Source organism: Microcaecilia unicolor, chromosome 2 (genome assembly GCF_901765095.1).
Source record: "Microcaecilia unicolor chromosome 2, aMicUni1.1, whole genome shotgun sequence".
Taxonomy (NCBI): domain Eukaryota; kingdom Metazoa; phylum Chordata; class Amphibia; order Gymnophiona; family Siphonopidae; genus Microcaecilia; species Microcaecilia unicolor.
The window spans coordinates 459,631,691-459,656,457 of record NC_044032.1 but is presented as its reverse complement, the minus strand read 5'-3'; the positions used below and the strand labels follow the sequence as shown (position 1 = coordinate 459,656,457).

At 44.6% G+C, this 24,767-nt stretch overlaps 1 protein-coding gene across 1 annotated transcript in view; it reads right to left on the bottom strand.

Moving 5' to 3' along the window:
- Positions 1–24,391, bottom strand: part of ATP6V1B1 (ATPase H+ transporting V1 subunit B1) — a 177,121-nt gene extending 152,730 nt beyond the window's left edge. The window contains 1 exon segment of the mRNA XM_030192550.1: positions 24,176–24,391. Coding sequence (XP_030048410.1) covers positions 24,176–24,284 — 109 coding nt within the window. The 5' untranslated portion in view covers positions 24,285–24,391.
- Positions 24,392–24,767: the final 376 nt, after the last annotated feature.

The window sequence follows — 24,767 nt, the reverse complement described above, 5'->3', positions numbered from 1 at the left end:
GCCATTTGTTCTTTCATTGTATTTTATGTGTATGCCTGTAATCTCCTGAGGACATCTTCCTCCTTGTACTCTATAAGCAGGTATATATATTTTTCATTTGAGCTCTCACTTCCCTTAAACAACCTCTCCCTACAGTCACAACTGGCCTACTCCACTCCTCCCCCACTTCTCATGCTACTGGATGCAACTTGCTGCCACACAGCTGATAACACCATCATTAGTTTCTATTCACTGGTTCTTCTAGGTCTATCAAACTGACCATATGAACTAAACAATGACTGCTTCTATGAATATGCGAGTGGGATTTGGTGACCTAATTTTATTACTATTTTTCTAAAATGAAGCTTAGCTTCCCACTCATATTTGTGAGGGGAGTAAAATATTGAATTTTAGTGCAGCCTAATTCACCAGAGCAATCAATAACATGTGGTGACCCAGTCCCACAGTACATTAATTTTTAAACAAAAAGTTACAATCAACCGCACAAGCTGTGCTACTGTGCTCCCCAGCATCATCTGGACACTAATATGTGACTCGATGATCCTGGGAATCCTTAAAGAGGCCATAGGTTAAAAAAGTGCTGTGTGGCCCTACTCAGCCAAGACTCTCCACCCTCCAAAACACACCCCAGCCCATCACACCCCAAAGACCCTCTAAACCTTATCCACTCCTCTGAAATATGCCCCCCCCCCCCAACACACTCCCTCAGCCTCTGATCTGATTGTTTCCTAATATCTGGCTCATTGATATCAGCTGTGAAAGATTCAACACAGGCCTGAATACAGTGTCAGATCATGCTCCAATCACTTTCCAAATAGAACTGTTATCAGTGAAAGCCCCCATGCCACGGAGATTTAACACAGGTCTTCTGAGGACAAGTTTAAAGAAATATTTTCAGCATAATCAGAAGCAGGGTACTACTGTTTTGCACTGGTGAGATCCTTTGAAAGCAACTATAAGAGGCACAACTCTGTTCAATGTAATCCATAACCTAGTCGTAACAAATTTATTTCTATTATTCATGTCTTATTGTAAGCCACACTGAGCCCGCAAATAGGTGGGAAAATGTGGGATACAAATGCAATAAATAAATAAATAAATAATAACTTATAGCACAGGCTTCCAAAGAAGATGAAAATTTGAACTAAAAAAAGTCAAAAAAGAGAATTTTAAAGTTTGGAAAATATGCACATACAAGATCAAAATCATACTTTGTTAGAACTTAAGCTGAAATATCAGTACATCAAACTATTAACCCCCTTATTTAGATTGTAAGCTCTTAGAGCAGGGACTGTCATTGTGTGTATAGTGTACAGTGCTGCGTATGCCTTGTAGCGCTATAGAAGTGATTAGTAGTAGTAGTAGTAGTTTACTAAGCCATGCTAGCGGCTGCCGTGCACTAATGCTGACACAGCCACTAACATAGCTTAGTAAACAGGGGGGGTAACTGAGCAGTCAGCAGCACCTCTATTTGTTCAACTGGTAAGATATTACGGGGGGGGGGGGGGTATGAAAACGTGACACTTTCTCAGGGCTGGATTAACAATATATTTGGCCCCAGGCAAACATATAGTACTTTTGAGGGGCCTCATTTACTTCTTTTTTTACCCCCTCCCCCACCCTGAGTCACATTCACTTTCCCTGTCTGAGATCTTCGTTCATGGCCTTCCCCTCCACATTTCACCTCTCCAAAATAGCAGAGAAAAGTGCAAAGCCTAGCTGCAGGTATGATAGCAGTAATAGTTTGTGAGTGAACATGGGGACTAGGCAAGCACATGCTTTCAAATGAGTTGCAGAACAACAAAACAGCAGAGGCAGCGCACAACACAAAGACAGTTCTTCCAATGCAACGAGAAGCTTTATTCAAAATAAAACTAGACTTGACACGAGACATGTTTCGGTCAAAAGGCCTACGTCAGGAGTTTGTTAAAGCATCACTTACAGCATGAACAGTATGAAGAAATCAAACACCAAACAGAGCAATACAATGCAATTTAGCTCACACTGAAACCACGGTCTCAAGAACAGGGGCGGACTGAGAGTACTCTGGGCCCCCAGGCACTGAAACTACTCTGGGCTCCCCTACCATGCTGCTGCTGCCGCCACCCTCCCACCATGCTGTTGCCACCCCCGCCATGCTGCTGCTGCTGCAGCCCCTCCCCCTGCAAGCTGAGGTGAGGGGGAGGAAGACGGACCATAGTGGGGAGAAGGGTAAGAGTTGCCCAGACTGTGTAGTAGCAATGCAGGTAGGGAGATTAGGGGGAGGGGAGAGGAGAGGAGATCAAGGGTCCCCTTTAATTTCTGCCCTGGGCTCCACCATGTCCAAAACCAGCCCTGTCCATAGTGTGCATGCCGGCTTGCTCTGTAGCACCCTGGACCCACAAGTATACACATGCTTCATAGAGTGAAAGAGTGATGCAAAGATATAGACTCTCACAGGCAACGTCACTGCCTTGCACAGAGTGGCCTGCAGGTTGCTCATCGACTTGCAGTCTTCTGAGCCTCTCCCAAAGGGAGCTTGTCCTATCCACATACTATATGATGCAAGCACACAGCAGAATCAACCCGACCTTACTGGTTGTCAACATTCAAATCAGAGGTGAGGTGATAGGGGCAGGGTGAAATACCAGCAGGTTTCTGCTGCTGGTGGTGTGTTGACAGTCAATAGAGAGAGGTGTTCTGACAGAACCAGTTACAATCCACCCAAAGGTTTAATAAATGCTAAAAGTGTGAGATCCCACAGAGCCTCACCAGGTGAGTCCTGATTCACCTGCCACAAGCTCCAGAACAAACCGGGGCGAATGCAAGGCTTAAAAGGCACTCAATAAGAGTCAAGTGTTCTGTGACTGTTTGCTGTTTTTTGCCAAGTGGAGTGCTGGATCGCAGCCAAGTGGTCAATTTGGAAAACTAAGCCGTGTTGACTAATATGAGGAAGATGAAAGTAGCCACTTTTTGGGAACATGACAGAGCAGAATACTCAGAAGGGCCTGCTGATTTGGGTTGGATTTGTTTCAGTCATCATTAGCAGTTATTTGTTATTCAGACAGAGCCTGCTAAGTTACCCAATTCCAGAAGAAAGATTTTTTGGGCAGCTCTGGTTTTGAATTTACAACCCGTGGCAGTGTACTGTTTGAAGCTCCTGATTCTACCAATTGAAATCAGCACTGCAGGTCCCATAATGCATCAGGATGAGGTTGTCAGAAATCCCAGACTGGCCTAAAATCTGGAACTGGGTAACTTTGACGCTCTGTTTTTAAATAAAGTTTGGTTCTAAGCAGTGATTCTCAACCTGGTCCTCAGGACACATCTAGCCAGTCAGAATTTAAAGATAGCCAGTCAGATTTTAAACATAGCCACAATGAAGATACATGAGGGAAATTTCCATACAATGGAGGTACTACATGCAAATACTTGTTATGTTAACTTGGGTTCTTTGTATTACCAATACTTCTCTTTCTTACCAACAAACACATATACATTCTTTATTCTCAATCCTTCACTCACAGCTCTCCTTTATGAAGTACAACGATTACACATACGCACATGATATAATGCAATCCTTAACCCCTGCATTGCTGTCTTGGACTCACGCCCTCATAATCCCCTATAGAAATGCAGGACATAAAGGCAAGAAGCAGTGGCCACTGAAGCCTCATATGTCATTACCACATCACTTACCCAGCTCCACAGCCTTCTATACCACATCCCTTTCATGTAGTATAATATGGTGACCTCTAGGATAATATGCCCTGTATACCTCTAGCTGCTACTGCTCTGACTAGGGAAGGGATGTATATCTTGTTCAGGAGGCCAGTTGCCACTGACTCTGATGGATCTTTTCAAACAGTGGGTATCTAAAATCTCTATCCATTTTGAGCCTCCACTTATACCTCATACGATCACTATACAACTTTGTATTTGTTATCCACCGACTGGGCAAATGCCTTTGACGGTACTGTGTAAGCCACATTGAGCCTGCAAATAGGTGGGAAAATGTGGGGTACAAATGCAATAAATAAATAAACAACACCAGTAGCTGGTAATGTAGAGTCCTGGAAGCAGCAGTGAACACGCTGTAAATATGAAGTGTAACATAGTAACATAGTAGATGACGGCAGAAAAAGACCTGCACGGTCCATCCAGTCTGCCCAACAAGACAAACATATGTGTAAACCTTACCTTGATTTGTACCTGCCTTATTCAGGGCACAGACCATACAAGTCTGCGCAGCAGTACTTCCCGCCTCCCAACCACCAGTCCCGCCTCCCATCACCGGCTCTGGCACAGACCGTATAAGTCTGCCCTCCACTATCCTCGCCTCCCAACCACCAACCCCTCTTCCCCCCACCTGCTCCGCTCATGAGCTTTCCCGACTGAGAACCAGTAATGACCAGCGCCAGCCTCACCAACGGCAACAGCTACCCAGCATCATTCCTGAAGCAAATCCTACAGTAGGTCTGGCATTTTTTGGCCCTTCTGTCTGTGTGAGAAGAGTAGGCACCACACACATTATTGATGGGCCCAATATGTGCTGCTACAGTGAGTGTGAGATTTGCCTCAATTATTATTCCAGTCAATATTGAACCAGCAACAGCCAGCCATTTTTAAATGATGCCCACCACTGGCTGAATTAGACACATCCCTATCCAGCACCCTGCACTGAATATCCAGGTATGTGGTGATGCCTGGAAGTTATTGGGGTAGGGTTGATATGCAGTGCCATACACTGTTCCCTCTAAGCTGAGAAGGAGTCCGCCACCTACAGTCCTGCCAGTGGGGGGTGCTGTTTCACTATCACATTTTCAATAGTGACGGACAGGCAATCTCTGCAGGACTCCAGGGAATCTGTCTGTCTCTAGCGATTGAGAACATAATATTGAAGCACCATCCCTCACTGGCAGCAATGTAGATAAAGGACTCCTGCTCAGCTTAGAGGGAACAGTGTTGCCATACCCTGATAACTAACTGTGCATAGGCTGCTTTTTATGCCTGCTTATCCGTTGTGATAGTGTGACTTGCGGTTGGCTGCAGGACCTCACATGCACAGGCAGTTTGCAATGCAAAGTCGAAAGGAAAGCTTCAATGGTGATCAAGCAATACAGTGTGTTCCCCTCTCACAGACTCCATTCAACCCTGGCAACAACCTCGATAACATTTACTTCCTTCTCTCTTAGCAGTTCTACCTTCAGTACAATTCCAGTTACTCAAGCATAAGTCCTGGCCTGACTCCAACTAGACCCAAAGTCACTTGTTATTCACCATATCACTATTTGTATAGGGTGACAGGGTTCATACCCTTCTCGTCATCGGTCGCTGATGTTTATATATTCATAGCATTCATATATTTTGACAAATTTTTCTGTTTTCAAAAATCTCTTTTATATATATATCCATAAGGAAATGAAATTAACTTCTTTTACTTAGATTTTATAAATCTTGAACTAACGAGGTTTGAATAGTGGATACTCAATCCGAGACATAAAGGGGCATACCTTGAAAAAGCTTTGCTGGCGAAACACGTGTCGGTATGCAGCCCCACCTTTCAGCTTGACATGATATCAAGATTTATAAAAGCTAAGTAAAAGAAGTTCATTTCATTTCCTTATGGATATATATAAGAGATTTTTGAAAATAGAAAAATTTGTCAAAATATATGAACGCTATGAATATATAAACATCAGCGACCGATGACAAGAAGGGTATGAACCCTGTCACCATATATAAATAGTGATATGGTGAATAACAAGTGACTTTGGGTCTACCTCTGATGGTCTGAAGAAAAAGAAAAAAACAAAAAAATATATATAATACAGTAATCATTTACTAAGCTGTGTATTACATAGGAATATTGGATTACTGATAATACGTTGTATTTAGTGGGCATTTTCTGAATCTGACTCCAACTAGGACACTCAGGACCTGGGTCTTCACAGAGAATAACGGTACTTTTACCTGTAGTCTTCTGTTCCTTCTCAAGCAATTCCTGGGCCTCTACAGGGTGCAAACCTCTGAGCCAGGGCCACTCCTTGCTTCCCTGGGACTCCCCCACAGGTACTGTGGTCCAGCCACCACTTAGGAAGAACTCCTTCCCTGGGAGCTTCTCTCCTGGGGACCCCTTCACTCTGGACCTCTCTCCCTGGAGATCTCCTCTCTTGGGACCTCTCTGAATAGTTCGGCTTCACAATCTAAGGAGGTCTTTTACAAAGGCATGGTAGCATTTTTAGTGCGTGCTAATGATTAGAGCACACTAACCTGCTTATAATCGAATGAGAAAAACGCCCAAGTTCCGACCTAAATCGGGAGATGGACGTTTATCTCACAAAAACGAATAAAGCGGTATAATCGAAAGCCGATTTTTGGACGTTTTCAACTGTAATCCGTCGCGGATGCGGACAAAGTTGATGGGGGCGTGTCAGAGGTGTGGCGAAGGCGGAACTAGGGCGTGGTTATCTGCCGAACAGAGATGGGCGCATTTCACCGATAATGGGAAAAAAGTATGCGTTTTTAGCTAGAATTTAGGACACTTTTCCTGGACCCTGTTTTTTCACGAATAAGGCCCCAAAAAGTGCCCTAAATGACCAGATGACCACTGGAGGGAATCGGGGATGACCTCCCCTGACTCCCCCAGTGGTCACTAACCCCCTCCCACCACAAAAATGAAGTTTCTCAACTTTTTATTTTCACCCTCAAATGTCATACCCACCTCCCTGGCAGCAGTATGCAGGTCACTGGAGGAGTTGTTAGGGGGTGCAGTGGACTTCAGGCAGGTGGACCCAGGCCCATCCCCCCTACCTGTTACAATTGTGCTGCTTAATGCTTATTAGTCGTCCAACCCCCCCAAACCCACTGTACCCACATGTAGGTGCCCCCCTTCACCCCTTAGGGCTATAGTAATGGTGTAGACTTGTGGGCAGTGGGTTTTGAGGGGGATTTGGGGGGCTCAACACACAAGGGAAGGGTGCTATGCACCTGGGAGCTCTTTTACCTTTTTGTTTGGTTTTGTAAAAGTGCCCCCTAGGGTGCCCGGTTGATGTCCTGGCATGTGAGGGGGACCAGTGCACTACGAATCCTGGCCCCTCCCACGAACAAATGCCTTGGATTTATTCGTTTTTGAGCTGGGCGCTTTCATTTTCCATTATCGCTGAAAAACAAAAACGCCCAGCTCACACATTGTTGAATAAAACATGGGCGTCTATTTTTTCCCAAAATACGGTTCGGTCCGCCCCTTCACGGACCCGTTCTCGGAGATAAACGCCCATGGAGATAGGCGTTTTCGTTCAATTATGCCCCTCTAAGTGCTAGAGACGCCCATAGGAATATATGGACTTCTCTAGTGTTTAGCACACTCTTTTGTTAGCGTACTCTAAAAACACCAGCACACCTTTGTAAAAGGGCCCCTAAGTTTTGTACCTGGGGCAATGGCGGGTTAAGTGACTTGTCCAGGGTCACAAGGAGCTGCAGTGGGAATCGCATCCAGGTCTCCAGGTTCTCAGCCCTCTGCACTAACCATTAGGCTACTCCTCTACGTGGCAGGGGCATAGTCAGACCTCGGCGGGAGGGGGGTCCAGAGCCCGAGGTGGGGGGCACAGTTTAGCCTGCCTCCCCCAGCCTCTGAGCCCCCTGCCACTTTCACCCCCCTGCCGCTACTGACCCCCCCGCCACTTTCGACTCCCCCCTGCCACTACCGACCCCCCTTGCCACTTTCGACCCCCCCTCCCGCCACTGACCCTCCCCCGTCGCCACCGTCGCCAGGTATCTTTGCTGGCGGGGGTCCTCAACCCCCGCCATCCAAAGTCTTCTTCAGCGTCGGTCTCTGGCGCCTTTGCTGATCTGTTTCTGTCAGACCTTGCTCCTGACGTCCTGCATGCACGTCCTGCACGGGGCTACATACAGGACGTGTACGCAGGACATCAGGAGTCAGGACTGATAGAAACAGATCAGCGAAAGCGCCGAAGACTGGTGCTGAACAAGACTTCAGCTAGCGGGGGTTGGCAACCCCCGCCAGCAAAGGTACCTGGCGGCGGTGGGGGAGGGTTGGTGGCGGCGGGAGGGGGACCGAAATTGGCAGGGAGGGTCTGCAGCAGCGGAAGGGGGATCGAAAGTGGTGGGGGGGTCGAAAGTAGAGGGGGCCATGGCTAAATCTGTGGGGGCCCATGCCCCCGTGGCCCCACCTAGCTACGTCCCTGCTACGTGGAAGTTGCGAAATGGTCACTTCTATATGGAAACTGCCCACTTCGTGCTGCTTATGTTTCCGTGTAGATATTTGTAAAATAGCTGCTCCTGCCCGTGCCCCACCCATTCTCTGCCCATATATATGCCTCCCTGACAAGTACCAGCTAATGGGTCCTTTTACAAAGGCGCAGTAGGGCTACCGCACCATACCATACCAAATCAGCCCTACTGCCAAGGTAGCACGGGAGCCCGGTGGTAGTTTTGAAGTTGGCATGGGCAGTTTCTCGCAGTAGAAAATAATTTTCTATTTTCTACCACGGTGGCATTCCTGGCAGTAATCGGCAGCACGGCCGCATCGTTGTGCACTGCCTGATTACCGCATGAGTAGCCCTTACCACATACTAAACAGGTGGCAGTAAGAGCTCAGGCAGTAAATAGCCACATACTAATTTTAATATCAGCACATGGCCATTTACTGCCCCATTTTTTAAAAGACCTTGGTAAAAAGTAGCCCAACGCACACCAATTTCACATGCCAAAACTAGCGCCCGCCGCTTTTTTGCCGCAGCTTAGTAAAAGGGCCCCTTATTGAGTTAGGGGCCCTGTTTATAGAATAGTGCTTAGAACTTACACATGTTTCCATCAATTACTGACGTCAATAATACACTTAAGCGCTAGTTTTCTATTAACTAGGAACAGTAATGGCACCTAAATTCAGGAGCTAGCTTATAGAATTGCCTTTTTAAAGCTTTTATTTTACACCACTCCTACGATCTGACTCAGTGGTTTGTAAGTTATTAAATTAAAATAAATTCCTTACCTTCCAAAGCTATAGCTTGTTAAAGCACAAATGGTCCCTCTGCCAGCCCTGAATTTCCCCATTTAAACTATGTAATGCCATTGCATCATCTCGGCGGGGTTTTTCTGGCTCTGAAAAGCATGCTTTGCCAAGGTAGAAGAGCTATTTCCCCACTGCCATGGAGGGTGTTGCTTGGCCAGCTGTGGTGGCAAGCTGCCAAGTTTGGTTCCAGCTGGCATTAGTGGTCAAGAATTTTGCTCTAATACAGACTTTTCCCTGCTGCCATGGAAAGTTAAAGATTAAACACTAAGGAACAGCTAAATTTAGCTGCCTTATTGCTGGGCTTATGGTCCCCAGTGGATTTCAGTGATTCATTGTGGAGTGCATGGAAGGCCATAAAAATGGTGTGTATATAATAATGATTAGCTTAATATTTGTGTTTGTTCTTTATTCATCATAGCCCATCAGTAAAGTATTGTTTTCCTTGACGCTGCAGAGAGTTACAGCAGCTAATAGCAAATGGCTTAGGACATTGGTTTGCAAAGCCCCCATCTATATAATTAAGCATGAACAAATGAAAATAAGTACTTACCCTGCTCAAGACAATGACATACCTGTGGGTAGGTGCTAGTGTACAAGGCTGAGAACCAACTGGCCCAGCTGTGGCCACGTACAGGCTGGGATATTGTATAGTACAGACTGTTTCACTTGAGTTTTTGCATTTAAACTTTTCTAATGTAGCAATTTTAGCATAGACTGGATTTCTTATTCTTTGGAGTCCACTCTAAACATTTTAGGGGTTGATGTTGATTGGCACTTAACCTTTGAATCTCATGTGTCCTCAGTGGTTACTATAAATCTTTTAAATTACTTTGGAAGCTGAAGTGCATTTGGCCCTTTTTTTCAATTGATATTTTCAGATTACTTGTCCAATCTCTTGTCTCGACCCAATTTGATTATTGCAATTCTATCTAAGCAGGGTGTAAAGAATGTATCTTAAGGAAACTGCAAACTGCCCAAAATACTGCGACTAGACTTGTCATGCATGTACCACGCTTTGAGAGAGCTACTCCTTTGCTGATTCATCTGCATTGGCTTCCTATTAGGGACAGGATTGTATTCAAACTCTGTGCTCTCATATTTCAGATTTTGTATACTATTGCCCCTGACTATACGTTGCCCCTTGTTACGTTGCCTTCTCACATTTCAATCTTTGGTGCAAGAGACCACCTGCATCTTCATTTTTCCTACCTGTAAGAAAGTAGTTTATAAATCTATATATTCAGCTACTTTTCATAACGAGGGCCCTGTTTACTAAGCCACACTGTAGGCGAACTAGAGTTTTTAGCATGCAATAAAAATGAGCTAATGCTATATTCTTATGGGTGTCTCTAACGTTAGAATGTGATAGTTTTTAGTGCACGTTAAAAATGCTAGCACACCTTATATTTGACTGTGTATGCATCCGGCAATACTAGTCAGGAATCTGGTCTCAACTGGTTGATACCGTTCATCTTCCTGGCTCAATCTCTTATAAATTTGTGATACTCAGGGATCAGTGCTATACAAGTCTACTGACTCCCAGTGAAGGGTCCCTAGTTAACACCATGGTATCTTTAGGGCTGAAGGTAATCTTCTCGCACTGGAAGTCCTTGCACCAAGCCACTTACCAGGAATGGTGGAACTTGTTGCTTCAAGTGTACAAGTATGAATCCCACCTTGCTAAGCAGTCTCCTCAATTTATGTGTTATAGGGAGAAATGGTTCCTGCTTGTATCTTACTTCAATGTTGTTCAGTGAAATGCATAACTGTTGGTGTATCTTATATCTCTAGCATGCTCTGTACTTTGATTTGTCTCCTCCAGCTCCCCTCTCTTCTTTCTTTGTCTCTTTTCTTAATCTTATCTTAATCTAGAAATGGATATTTGCGTTTTACCTGTGAGCTCCAGGGTTACAATTTGCTGTAATATGTTATCTGTTGTCTAGTTGTGGGCTCTTGTTTATCTCTGTATGGAAAACTAATAAAAAGAATTGAAACACAAAAATGCTAGCACACTTTAGGAAACAGCGGCCAAAGGTACTAAATGGTGGAATTCCTTGTCGAAAAATATAAATCCTGACATGATTATTTGGTTTTTCCATAAGTTTTTGAAATCTTTCCTTTCAAAAAATTTCTGTCAGTTGATCCTGGTGTCTAATCTTCCCCTTCCATTCTCCCCATTATGCTTTATTATTGAATTCTTTATATGTTTATGATCGTTCCTTATTGATATGTGTGGGTTTATGTATTTTGTTTCAAATTTCGTAATGACTTCTTTTTAGCTTGTTAGCCACATTGAACTTAAAATTGTACAGGAAAATGTGAGGTATAAATGTCATAAATAAATAAAATAGTCACCGGAGCTTGCAATGACCATTAGAAACTGTGTTGAACATCACTGAATCATGCACTGATTTTCACTTGTCTGTATCGCAGACCGTATTTTAGTATACTGTATGCACCAAATGCCGCAAGAAGAGGCCTGTCTGTGTTCTCTTTCAGCGTGACACTGAGGACTTCCTAATCCTAGTTCCATTTACATAAAAGCTTTGTAACTAACTGCTTTGAAAATATGCCTCAATAAGGCTTACCTAACGATCCTGCCTAATTACACCAGCTACAAAGCTCTGTGCTAGCAAGTTATCATAAATCTCTGCTAGATCAAGACTTCTACTTTCAAACTTTCAGAGTAAAAATAATGAACTAAAAAGAGTGAACGGTAAGTGTTAGAAAATGGACATCTTGTCCATACTCGCCACCAAGAGACTCATTTTCCAGATGGAGGCTTTTGGTTATTCCACGACTGGATTAATTTACTACAACTATTTCTGCTACTAATCATTTCTATAACAGTACTAGATGTATGCAGTGCTGTACACATTATGTGCAGGTACTTTCTTTGTCCCTAGAGGGCTCACAATCTAAGGGGTATGTTTACTAAGGTAAGTTAGCGTTTTTAACATGTCTGTAACTTTAAGGTGCATTAAACGCTAACACGCCTATACATTTCTATGGGCACGTTAGCATTTAACGTGCATAAACCATTTACATGCGTTAAAAACACTAACGTGCCCATAGCACCGCTTAGTAAACTTAAGCGTAAGTTTTTATACCTGAGGACACACTAGTCCTTGTTCCATTTATTTAAAAGCTTTGCTTGGATTAATGTGGTTGTGGGTTAGAAAAAAAATGTATATCCCAATGTACTGTAGTATTGTAATTCTAGACTGATCTAAAAATCCACCTCTGGAAATGTGAGCCCCTTGCCAGCCCTGTCATTATTTTATTTCATTTATTTATTTGTTTGTTTATTAGGATTTATTTACCACCTTTTTGAAGGAATTCACTCAAGGCAGTGTATAGTAAGAATAAATCAAGCATGAGCAATAGACAATTACAGCAGTAAAAATATTCAAAAACAATACAAAGTATGGCATGGTATATTACTTACAATGTCAACACAATACGTAATAGAATATTTTAATTGACAGTGTAGGGTATAAGCAAAGATGTAACATACAGATAGGTAAGAGAGTAAAAGGTGTTAGAAAATAAGGTGACTAATTTAAAGAAAGGTGCACATGAGGTCAGAGAGATGGTTAAATATTATCTCAGCTAGGGTTGGAGTGGATAAACATTAAGATTGAGTGATGGAGCTCTTTCCAGTGAGAGCGTGCTGTGCCATATTTGAATAGGTCAATGCAAGGATGTTCTCTCAGACTGCTGTGCTGGTAGAAACCCCTCCCACCCCAGCATTTCTGGGGCTTTACCACAGTGATGCACTGGCAAATGCCAAATGTATCCTGGAGAGACCATAATACTCCACTGCCTACCCAGATGGTGAACCTTTCACACACTAAAGGGAAATGGGACTTGATATACTGCCTTTCTGAGGTTTTTGCAACTACATTCAAAGCGGTTTACATATATTCAGGTACTTATTTTGTATCTGGGGCAATAGAGGGTTAAGTGACTTGCCCAGAGTCACAAGGAGCTGCAGTGGGAATTGAACTCAGTTCCCCAGGATCAAAGTCCACTGCACTAACCACTAGGCTACTCCTCCACTAGCAACAGTCCATGTAGAAGCCTGCCCTTGCAGATCAGCAATGCGGCCGCGCAGGCTTCTGTTTCTGTGAGTCTGACGTCCTGCAGCAGGACATCAGACTCACAGAAACAGAAGCCTGCACAGCTGCGTTGCTGATCTGCAAGGGCAGGCTTCTACATGGAATGTTGCTAGTGGAATAGCAACATTCCATGTAGAATCTCAAATAGTAGCAACAGAAACTCAATAGTTGCAACATTCCATCTAGAATCTCCAATAGGGAAAGGGAAATGGGACTTGATATACAGCCTTTCTGAGGTTTTTGCAACTACATTCAAAGCGGTTTACATATATCCGGGTACTTATTTTGTACCAGGGGCAATGGAGGGTTAAGTGACTTGACCAGAGTCAGAAGGGCTGCAGTGGGAATCAAACTCAGTTCCCCAGGATCAAAGTCCACTGCACTAACCACTCGGCAACTCCTCCACTCCACTCCGAGTATTTCTGACTGCAAAATGTATTTTGTGTCACAAATGTTCAGAACTAGGTATCTGCTACACTTTTCATTAAAAATGTAGGGTAAAAATTCCTGCTGTAGGAGGGTAGGCAGAAAGTGCAACTACAGCTTATTACTTTGGCAATACCACCAGCAGAGACCTAAAAAGCTACTGTCTCCAGGAATCTCTCCTGCCTTTGTTTCACTCCACCCCCAGTCACCAAAGGAAATGAACGTGCTAGGCTGGTCTGAAATTTGGAGCACTAATGGCATTACTAATCCTTTAACAGACTGAAAGAAGAGCCATAAATGTTCTTGCATAAAATGCAGCTAGTCAGTGTGTTCATTAAAATGTAATTCAGGAGGTGGTAATTGAATATATTAAGTGTTGAACATGCTCAAATCTTAGAAATCTGTGAATCAAAGAGCAGCAAGGCTTGGAGGAAAATTCATTCAGGGGCCTTTTTACAAAGCATCGGTAAGCTCAGCCTGGCTACCAGTACAACACAGGTCTAAATTTAAATCTCTATGTTTGAACTTCAAGGTTCTTAAAGCCTTAAAGGAAACAGGCCAGAGTACTTGAAGGATGGGATCTCCCTCTACACACCTCAAAGATTGATAAGGTGTTCCCAAGGAGTATCTCTAACCAAACCCTCTCCAAAGGACATCACACGATGTGACACCCACCAGCGAACCCTCTCTAGAGTAGCCCCCCCACAGGGCATAGCCTGACCAACTATTTTGGGTGGGCCCAGAGATAACTTGGGTGGGTCCTTCCACCCCCCCCCCCCCCCCCAATAGCTTAGAATCTCCCTTGCCATTCCTACCACCACTCCCTCATAGACATATAAAGTACAGGGGTTTTTTTTAACCTTCCCCTCCATCCCTGCATTCAACATCTCTCCCTCCCATCTCCTCTGCCCATGACCCAACATGTCTGCATCTTGCTCCCCATGGACCAGCAACTCCTCCTCTCTCCAAACCTTCTCATCTCTGCCCGGTATATCTCCAAGCTATTACCGGCGGCAGCAGATATTCATGTATGCTGCCTGCATCAATGCCGCAGGTTTCCCTCTGCTATGTCCTGCCCTCGCTGATGTCACTTCCTGTTTTCTCACAGGCGAGCTGAGGCAGAGAGAATCTTGCAGGACCGTTAATATGAATCATTGCTGCCACTGGCAACGCCTCGGAGGTACACTGTGGACAGATGGGGGATCAGAGAGAGAGGGAGTCACCTGTCCACCAGCACAGAGGGAGAGAGGGAGTAAGGTGCCACCACTGGATGGGCCTGAGCCAAGAATGGGTGGGCCTATGACCACCCATGCCCACCCATAGCTATAACACACTGGAATGCATTCCATGAAAGGCTTCATTCAATGGACAACTATCTTGTGGCTCTTCTCCCAAGTATTTAATGGAAGAAACAACTTGCTAGTCACATACACACAAGAACTAACACCGACTACAGGTACTGTAGCAAGACTTGCATATCCACTTCTACCCTAGCTGAAGTCATATTCATGCACCTTTTTTACTTCATGCGCAGCTTTCTTTAAATTAATCCCCTTATTTTCTTTTATCTATCGATCTGATCCATCTCTGCTTACACCCTATGCTGTCTATTAAAATGTTTTGTTGTGCAATCTGTTGACATTGTAAGTAGTATACTATGCCATGCTTTGTATTGTTATTTGAATATTTTTACTGCTGTAATTATCTATTGCTTATACTAGTTCCCTGATGGCGAACCTATGACACGCGTGTCAGCACTGACACGCGTAGCCATTTTGGATGACACGCGGCGCCGCCGCAGTGTGGTCCGCCCTCCCTCCTCGCTCCCGGAAACTAACCTTAAAGCCTCCTTTCATGTCGCAGCAAGCAGCAGCAGGGCAGGCCACTCCTTCCTTCCGTGTCCTGACCTCGCCTGACGTAACGTCCACGAGGGCGGAGCACAGAAGGAAGGAGGAGAGGTCTGCCCTGCTGCTGCTTGCTGCAACGTGAAAGGAGGCTTTAAGGTTAGTTCCGGGCCCGGTAGCGGGTGGAGGCAGGGCCCGGCGACCTCGGGTGGGCAGCGATCTCGGGTAGGGGGGGCCCGGGGGGCGTTCCTAGTAGCAGTGATTTTTCTTGAAGTGACACATCACCCGAGTTAGGCTCGGTTTTTTGGTGAATTTTGACACACCAAGCTCAAAAGGTTGCCCATCACTGTACTAGTTATTTCTTATAAGACTTATTCTTGCTGTCTATCACCTTGGGTGATTTTCTTCAAAAAGGTAGTACATAAATCCTAATAAATAAATAAATATGTAAATTCAGTGTTTCAGCTTGTCCGTAGGGCAGCAGTCAAAACATGTATTTTTTTAAATGCCAAGGTAGGTGTTAAAAAATTTTAAAAACACTGTCGCTACTGCTGAATGTTGAACCACTTTTCATTCATTGGAATGACTGGCTACCTTGGAATATTAGGCTTTGAAGGCATCTTGTCTTTAAGGTGATATGTTTTCTATTGGTTTATGTTTTTTCTGTTTATACTGGATGTATTTGTAAACCCTTTTGCTGTTTGACAAAAGACGGCATATCAAATGATTGAAGCAAACAAACCAAAATCTTCTGGTCAAATGCCACCTCATTCACCACTGCTCTCTCCCATAATAGCTTCTAACTCAGTGATTCCCAAACCTGATCCTGAAAACACCCCAGCCTATCAGGTTTTCAGGATATCCACAATGAATATTCATGAGATAGATTTGAATGCAGTGGAGGCAGTGTAAGCAAATCTTTCTCATGAATATTCATTGTGGATATCCTCAAAACCTAACTGGTTAGGGTGCCTCCATGACCAGGTTTGGGAACCACTGTTCTAAATAATTGCCTTTCCTAAGTGCACTTTTATTAAAGCTTAGTGCATTCTAACGGACATTAGTGCACACTAAGTTCTGCACAATCTATTATATACCTATGGGCTAAGGGGTACTTAGCACACACTATTAAAGGTTAGCACACGCAAAACTTTAGTAAAAGTTCACCATAGGATTCTGCCTTATCAATTATAATCATGTTGTACCAGAACAAAAGAAACAACATTGTATACATGAAAGACAAAAAGAGTTACACATAGCACCAGTAAGCATGTAGCTCATCTGGCTGCTGATTTTCAAAGGCATCTGGGGAAACCCACATGGGGTGGCAGAACTCCAACAAGACAAACATAAGGAACGCAACCTGCACTGTGTGGAAAGTACAACCCTGGCAACACAAACATGGGGAAAGTAACCTGCACTGCACAGCAGATACAGCACCAACAGCCTTTATAAGTCTTTTTCTGCCATCATTTGCTGGGCAAATTATACATATCTGACGAAAATACTGTGGAATTCAATGTCTGATGCTCAGTTACAAGGTATTGTTAGAGTCTGAGTGAAGTTTACTTCCTTCAAATTATACATATAACAGGATATTCAGGTGCTATGCGTTCAATCATGTATCTTACTATAGACCTGCTAAAAAGCAGTCCTAAAGTAGATGATATAACTATACATTTAGGGGAAAACTCTATAAATGGCACTCAAAAATGGGCACCGGAAAATATCGGGGCTAAGTGCTATTGTATAAAGGGAGCACAGCCTTCATAGACTAGCATAGTGCCAATTCCCACAGCCTGGTGTAAACCCAGGTACCAAAGTTGGGTGCGGAGACTTCTATAGCAGTGTGTGCAACGTTTTGGACCCACACCCACTTTTAACTTGTGCGCTGTGGGATTTAGGCACCCAGCGTTATAAAATATTGCACAGCCAGATGCGTGCAAATCCTAATGGATGCCAAATAATTCAATAATTAGTCGTTAGCATCCAATTATTGATGGTTAAAAGCTCGCTAGCCAATTAAGCTGTGCACACATCTCAGATGTGCACCCAATTCTGGGCACCATGTATAGTATCCAGAGAATAGGGGGCAATGCTATAAAATAACCACTAACAATTACATGTTTATTATGTGCATAAATGTTTAGAATTATGGCATTTGCATGTGTATGTGTGCATATACCTGTACAAATGCCCAAATGCCACCTACATGCTATTCTGTAAATACAACAGTACAAATCACATGGGAGGAGTCTGAGTGAAGCATGGGCGGGACTCTCACACACTTACCCTGGGATTCTATATATGGCGCCTTAATTTCCACACAGAAATCAAAGCGAATTCTATAACTATGCGCATAACTTAATTGGTTAACTAGCTAGTCAGTACTATCACTTGGAGGTTAACAAGCAATTATCAGCACTAATCAGCATTAATTATGATTTATGTGCAGAACTCACTAAGCATAATCTGTAACATGGTGCACCCAACTGCTAACTCACATGGAGGGGCATAATCGAACGGGGACGACCATCTCTAAGGGCGTCCATCTCTAAGAACGTTCCGGCGAAGGGGCGGGGAAACCTGTATTATCGAAACAAGATGGACATCCATCTTTCGTTTCGATAATATTGTCATGGACGCCCAAATACCTGTCAGCACCACCGACTATACTGAACTCCTTAATTGCCTAGACCCAGCCCCTGGCATTCATCCAACGGACAGGACATGGACCAACTTCGCGATACTATCAGAGAACATCATCTCCCAAACGCTCAAAAGATTTGCCAAATCCCATTGCAAACTAGACCTATGCCCAAACAACCTGATGACATCTGCCCCTCAACAATTCATAAACGGCATAATCGAACACGAACGCCTATCTCCATGGGTGTTTATCTCCGAGAACGAGTCCGTGAAGGGGCGGGCCGAACCGAATTTTTGAAAAAATGGACGTTTTTGAGCTGGGCGTTTGTTTTTTTTAGAGATAATGTAAACTAAAAACGCCCAGCTCAAAAACGGCCTAATCCGAGCCATTTGGTCGTGGGAGGGGCCACGATTCGTAGTACACTCGCCCCCCTGATATGCCAGGACACCAACTGGGCACCCTAGGTCAGTGCGGTGGACTTCAGAAAAAGCTCCCACATGCATAGCTCCCTTACCACGGGTGCTGAGCTCCCAACCCCCTCCCCCAAAACCCACTACCCACAAATGTACAACACTACCATAGCTCTTAGGGGTGAAGGGGGCACCTACATGTAGGTACAGTGGGTTTTGGAGGCCTCCCATTTACCAGCACAAGTGTTGCAGGTGGGGGGGGATGGGCCTGGGTCCACCTGCCTGAAGTGCACTGCGGTACCCACTAAAAGTGCTCCAGGGACCTGCATACTCGCAGGCCTCTAGGACTGGTTGCTGCTATATAACATTGGCACACCAGTTGACACCTGAAGACTAATCTCTCCGAAAACGTCCTTTATTGGAATAACCGCCTTTACTCACAGTTAACTGCAGAGCAGAGGTTGTGCCCCACTGGCAACGAGTCTCCCTGGTAGTGAGATGAGCAGTAGGTCAGACCTGGCAGAATGCTGTACAATACCCTCTTTCAGCCACATTCAAGGTAAGAACTAAGTTGTCTAATGTGGCTACCACAGGAAAGGGAACTAAAACTGGCTTACAAAAATGGCCACTACCACATGGACTACAACAGGAAACACAACAGGGCACACTCTGACCCAGTAGGCAGGGGGAAAAGCACCATGGGAGAAGAGCCTACCAACTACCAACATCGTGAGACTGTAACACAAGCTAATGAAATCACGGAGCCCAATACCCTACACCCACCACAATGCAATGCTGATGTGACCCTGTACTGCACCCGAGAGCCACATCTGACCCAGGGAAAGGCTGTGAGAGGATCGAACATATTCTGTTGTCATGGAGGTGGGTACGGCATTTGAGGCTGGCATAGAGGCTGGAAAAAAGTTTGTAAAGTGGGGGTTTTTTTGGTGGGAGGGGGTTAGTGACCACTGGGGGAGTCCGGGGAGGTCATCCCCGATTCCCTCCAGTGGTCATCTGGGCAGTTGGAGCACTTTTTTGGGACTTGTTAGTGAAAAAAAAGGGTCCAAAAAAAGTGACCCAAAATCGCCTTTTTTTTTTTTTCGATTATCAGCTAAAGACGCCCATCTCTCTTCGGCTGATAACCACGCCCCAGTTCCGCCTCCAACACGCCTCCGACATGCCCCCGTCAACTTTATTCGTTTTCGCAACAGAGTGCAGTTGGAAACGCCCAAAATCGGCTTTCGATTATACCGATTTGGGTGCCTTTGCGAGACAAACGTCTATCTCCCAATTTAGGTCGCACTATAGACGTTTTTCTCTTTCGAAAATAAGCTGGATAACGAAACAACTGAACTACATGCTACAAAATGAATTCTTCCCGAAGGAAAAAGGAAACATCCTACTCACCCCCATACCCACAGACACAAAGAAGAGTGCTAGTGAACTAACTAACTATAGACCGGTAGCATCTATTCCCTTAATAACCAAATTAACCGAAGGGTTGGTGACTACGCAACTTACACACTATCTAGATAAATTTTCTATACTCCACGATTCCCAATCAGGGTTTAGGTCTAACCACAGTACCGAAACAGTATTAGTAACCCTCATGTCTAAATTCAAACAAACGATTACATCTGGTAAGAACATACTACTTCTACAATTTGACATGTCAAGCGCTTTCGATATGGTAGACCACGGAATCTTACTACACATCCTTGATTACTTCGGAATTGGAGGCAACATCCTCCAGTGGTTCAAGGGATTCCTAACCGCAAGGTCATACCAAGTAACATCTAACTCGACCACTTCAGCCGCATGGGTACCTGAATGTGGAGTACCACAAGGATCCCCCCTCTCGCCGACTCTATTCAACTTAATGATGATACCCCTGGCAAAATTACTATCAAATCAAAACCTCAATCCATACATTTATGCGGATGACGTAACGATCTACATCCCATTCAAACAAGACCTAAAAGAAATTTCTAATGACATCAACCAAAGCCTCAAAATCATGCATTCATGGGGCAGATGCATTTCGGCTGAAACTCAATGCAGAAAAGATCCAATGCCTAATACTAACCTCCCAACACAACAAGAAAGAATACACCGCCATCAACACACCAACTCTAAACCTTCCTATTTCAAAAACCTAAAAATTCTTGGAGTCACCATTGATCGACACCTAACACTAGAGAACCACGCGAGAAACACAACCAAGAAGATGTTCCACTCAATGTGGAAACTAAAAAGAATATGACCTTTCTTCCCAAGGAGTGTTTTCCATAACTTAGTACAATCATTAGTGCTTAGTCATCTAGACTATTGCAAAGCACTATATGCCAGCTGCACAGAACAAATAATCAAGAAACTCCAGACAGCCCAGAACACGGCAGCTAGACTCATATTTGGCAAACCAAAATTTGAAAGTGCCAAGCCCTTACGAGAAAAATTACACTGGCTTCCACTTAAGGAATGCATCACGTTCAAAATATGTTCACTAGTTCACAAAATTATCCATGGAGACGCACCAGCTTACATGTCTGACCTAATAGACTTACCACCTAGGAATGCCAGAAGATCATCCTGCACATTCCTTGATCTGCACTTCCCCAGTTGTAAAGGAATGACATACAAATCAATGCACTCGTCAAACTTCACCTACTTGAGCACACTTGAAATCGATCTATGAAAGAACGAGCTTCCGCATATTACTGAAGACCCATCTCTTTGAAAGAGCATACCAAAAAGACCAACCCAAGTGAATATACACTATACAACTCGCCTATTTAATTTCAGAACTGTTTCTTAAAATCTGCTTGTATACTACTACTTTGTTTTTATCATCATACTAACCAAGATCATGCAATACTAAATGTTTATATTACTAACACTCTTCCACTACTCATGATGAATTGTAAGCCACTTTGAGCCTGCAAAGAGGTGGGATAAGGTGGGATACAAATGCAACAAATAAATAAATAAATCTCAACATTTAGGTCGACCTTAGAGATGGTCGTCCCCGGTTTTCGGCCATAATGAAAACCGAGGACGCCCATCTCAAAAACGACCAAATCCAAGGCATTTGCTCATGGGAGGAGCCAGCATTCATAGTGCACTGGTCCTCCTCACATGCCAGGACACCAACCAGGCACCCTAGGAGGCACTACAGTGGACTTCACAAATTGCTCCCAGGTGCATAGCTCCCTTACTTTGGGTGCTGAGCCCCCCAACCCACCCCCCAAAACCCACTCCCCACAACTGTACACCACTACCATAGACCTTTGGGATGAAGGGGGACACCTACATGTGGGTACAGTGGGTTTCAGGTGGGTCATGGAGGGCTCCCATTTACCACCACAAGTGTAACAGGTGGGGGGGGGGGTGGGCCTGGGTCTGCCTGCCTGAAGTGCACTGCAGTACCCACTAAAAACTGCTCCAGGGACCTGCATACTGCTGTGATGGAGCTGGGTATGACATTTGAGGCTGGCATAGAGGCTGGCAAAAAATGTTTTTAAATATTTTTTTTAGGGTAGGAAGGGGTTGGTGACCACTTTGGGAGTCAGGGGAGGTTATCCCCAATTCCCTCCGGTGGTCATCTGTTCAGTTCGGGCACCTTTTCAAGGCGTGGTCGTGAAAAAAAGGGACCAAGTAAAGTTGACCAAATGCTGGTGAGAGACGCCCTTCTTTTTTCCATTATTGGCCGAGAGCGCCCATCTCTTAACCACGCCCCCGTCCCGCCTTCGGTACACTGCCAATATGCCCCCATGAACTTTGGTCGTCCCCGCGACGGAAAGCAGTTGAGGATGCAAAAAATCGGCTTTCGATTATGCCGATTTGGGCGACCTCGGGAGAAGGACGCCCATCTCCCGATTTGTGTCGGAAGATGGGTGTCCTTCCCTTTCGAAAATAAGCCAGATAGTTGAAAAGGGAGTGTGGCTATGGGCAAGGCATGGGCATTTCTAAAATCTATGCACGTTGTTATAGAATACACCCCACTCTGCGCCTAATTTAGATGTTGAGATTTACACCAAGTAAAACATGATGTAAATGGCCGCGAATACATTTGGTCACATGGAGCGGCACTCAGCGTATTCTACATACCGCACGGAAATTTAAGTCTATTCTATAAAATATAGTCATACTTACAGAATATGCCCATGCGTATTTTTTCCCACATGGAATTTTCAAGAGCTATATACAGAATCAAGCCCATAACTTATAGAATACTGTAATTTACACACATATCTCCAACTTGTTGGTGTGAACACTTACACCAACTCTGCAGTGCCACCGAGGGGGGGAGTAGGGGGCAAAATTCCCCAGGTCCGGCCTCCAAGGAGAGCCTAGCACCAGGATCTGTCTCTCTCCTGTTCCTTTTGGGACCCGGGTGATTGTGTTAACATAATAACCCAGTCAAGGCACACAGGAGCAGGAGAGAGACAGAACCCGGCGCGGGGCCCCCTTTAGAGGCCAGGGAGGAGCAGATACTCTGACACAGGAAGGTAGGGGGTGGGGGTGGGGGCGGTGGCGGCCTGAGCAAGCAAATAAGAGAGGGGTGGCGGCAGCAACTACGTCCCAAGTGGGGGGCAGCAGCTGTGTCCCAAGGGGGGGGCAACTGCATCCTGAGTGGGGGAGTGGGGGAGGCAGCGGCTGTGGCAACCCTGCCTCTGGACCGGTTCTATCTCTCGGCGGCCCTGCATCTCTGTGGCTAGTGTATGCGCTTATGCTTAACTGTTACATATGCACTGAACTTGTTACACTGATATTCCATAAAGGAAAGCATGCCCCCATGTTCATTTATAGGATAGGTTCCTACCTGGCACCTTCTGGGAGACTATTTATAGATGCCCTGTGATAGAATTTCCCTGATAGAGGCTGAATATCACTGCAATAAGTATAGCCACCAGGGATCAGCATTTTCCACCCATATTCAGTGATACCACCTATCCACATAGTGATGCTGCATATATGTATTTTCTGAAATCCTGCAGCTAGCAATTAAAAATATAATTGCCTTGGCTGAAAATTGACACAACTGAATTTAGGCACAGATTACCACTGCAATAAACTTGGTCCAATCCTTATAATCCTACATGGTGCAATTGTAGTTCTCCTTCCCAGTAGGTTTGTGACCATTTTGAATATCACTGAAAGAATTTAATCTGAAAATCTGATACAAGCATTTCCCAGAGGCCAATAGGGTGGGCACTGGGCAGGTAGCACAGCTTCCGTTGCAATAAAGTTGCAGTAAATTCAGTATTTGTTAAAGGTGCTCTGTATGTTCTGCAGGTCAAAGTACAGAAAAGAGAGTCGGCAAAATAGTGCCTAACCCACCACTGCCCCCAAAATACTGTCAACCAGTTACAGCACACAGGAAACCATCCTTCAGGGTTGGCTTTGTTGTATGTTGCTTTTCTTTCACCAGCTGAAGTGATTGGAAAACACTAAAATAATATGGCATTAGCTCTGTAGTAGCTAAAGTGTGTTGGATTAGAATTGTTTTTCAGTTTCAGATTAAACTGAACACTCCGAGCAGTGCAGACAGATGCGTCAGGCTCTCTTAACTCCTTTAGCTGCTATAGAGCATTTTCATGCTCCTCACATAGGAAAGCAAAGGGTAATTATTGCTGCCCTGCTGAACTCCTTTGAAATTCCCAGACGGAGAGCTGCTGCACATAGACCTGAGTAAAGTGTGGGGTACTTACAGAGCCTCGGATTGTTAATGTAATCCCTGGTCACTGCCATCACGTGCTCCTTTCCAGCCGCCATGTTTGCCTGGTGCCCGTTCATTCTTATGTCTACCTTAGTGGCCATGTTATGAAGTTGGTGCCCAGCTAAGGATCATCTCTGGGTTTTATAGGGCTCCAGACGAGTGAGTATGTGTGCGCCTGTGTACGTATGGCCAGAGCCAGGTGGAACTGCCACTTTCCTGCCCTGCTGTGTCCTGTTTGACCTTCGGTTAGACTCAGGCTGCTGGATCTGCCCAGCCTCTGTTGACTGTAAACTCTGTCACTAGTGCAGCACTTAAAAATTCATAGCTGCAGTCTCCAGCCCTGATCTAAACACCAAATATTTTTTTTAACTTGTGATTGTATGTTTTTATGCTATTACTCTCCTGGAGCATTTTTAGGGCTAGGTGGTTTAAAGAGATAAACATTGATTTTATTTAAATGTTTTTCATTACAAACCAGGCAAAAATAGTTCAAAGAGAGCTACAATAATTAAAATACAATAATCATAGATTAAAATACAGAAACAAACCACAATACCACACACCTGGTTTAGCCAGTCTGCTGA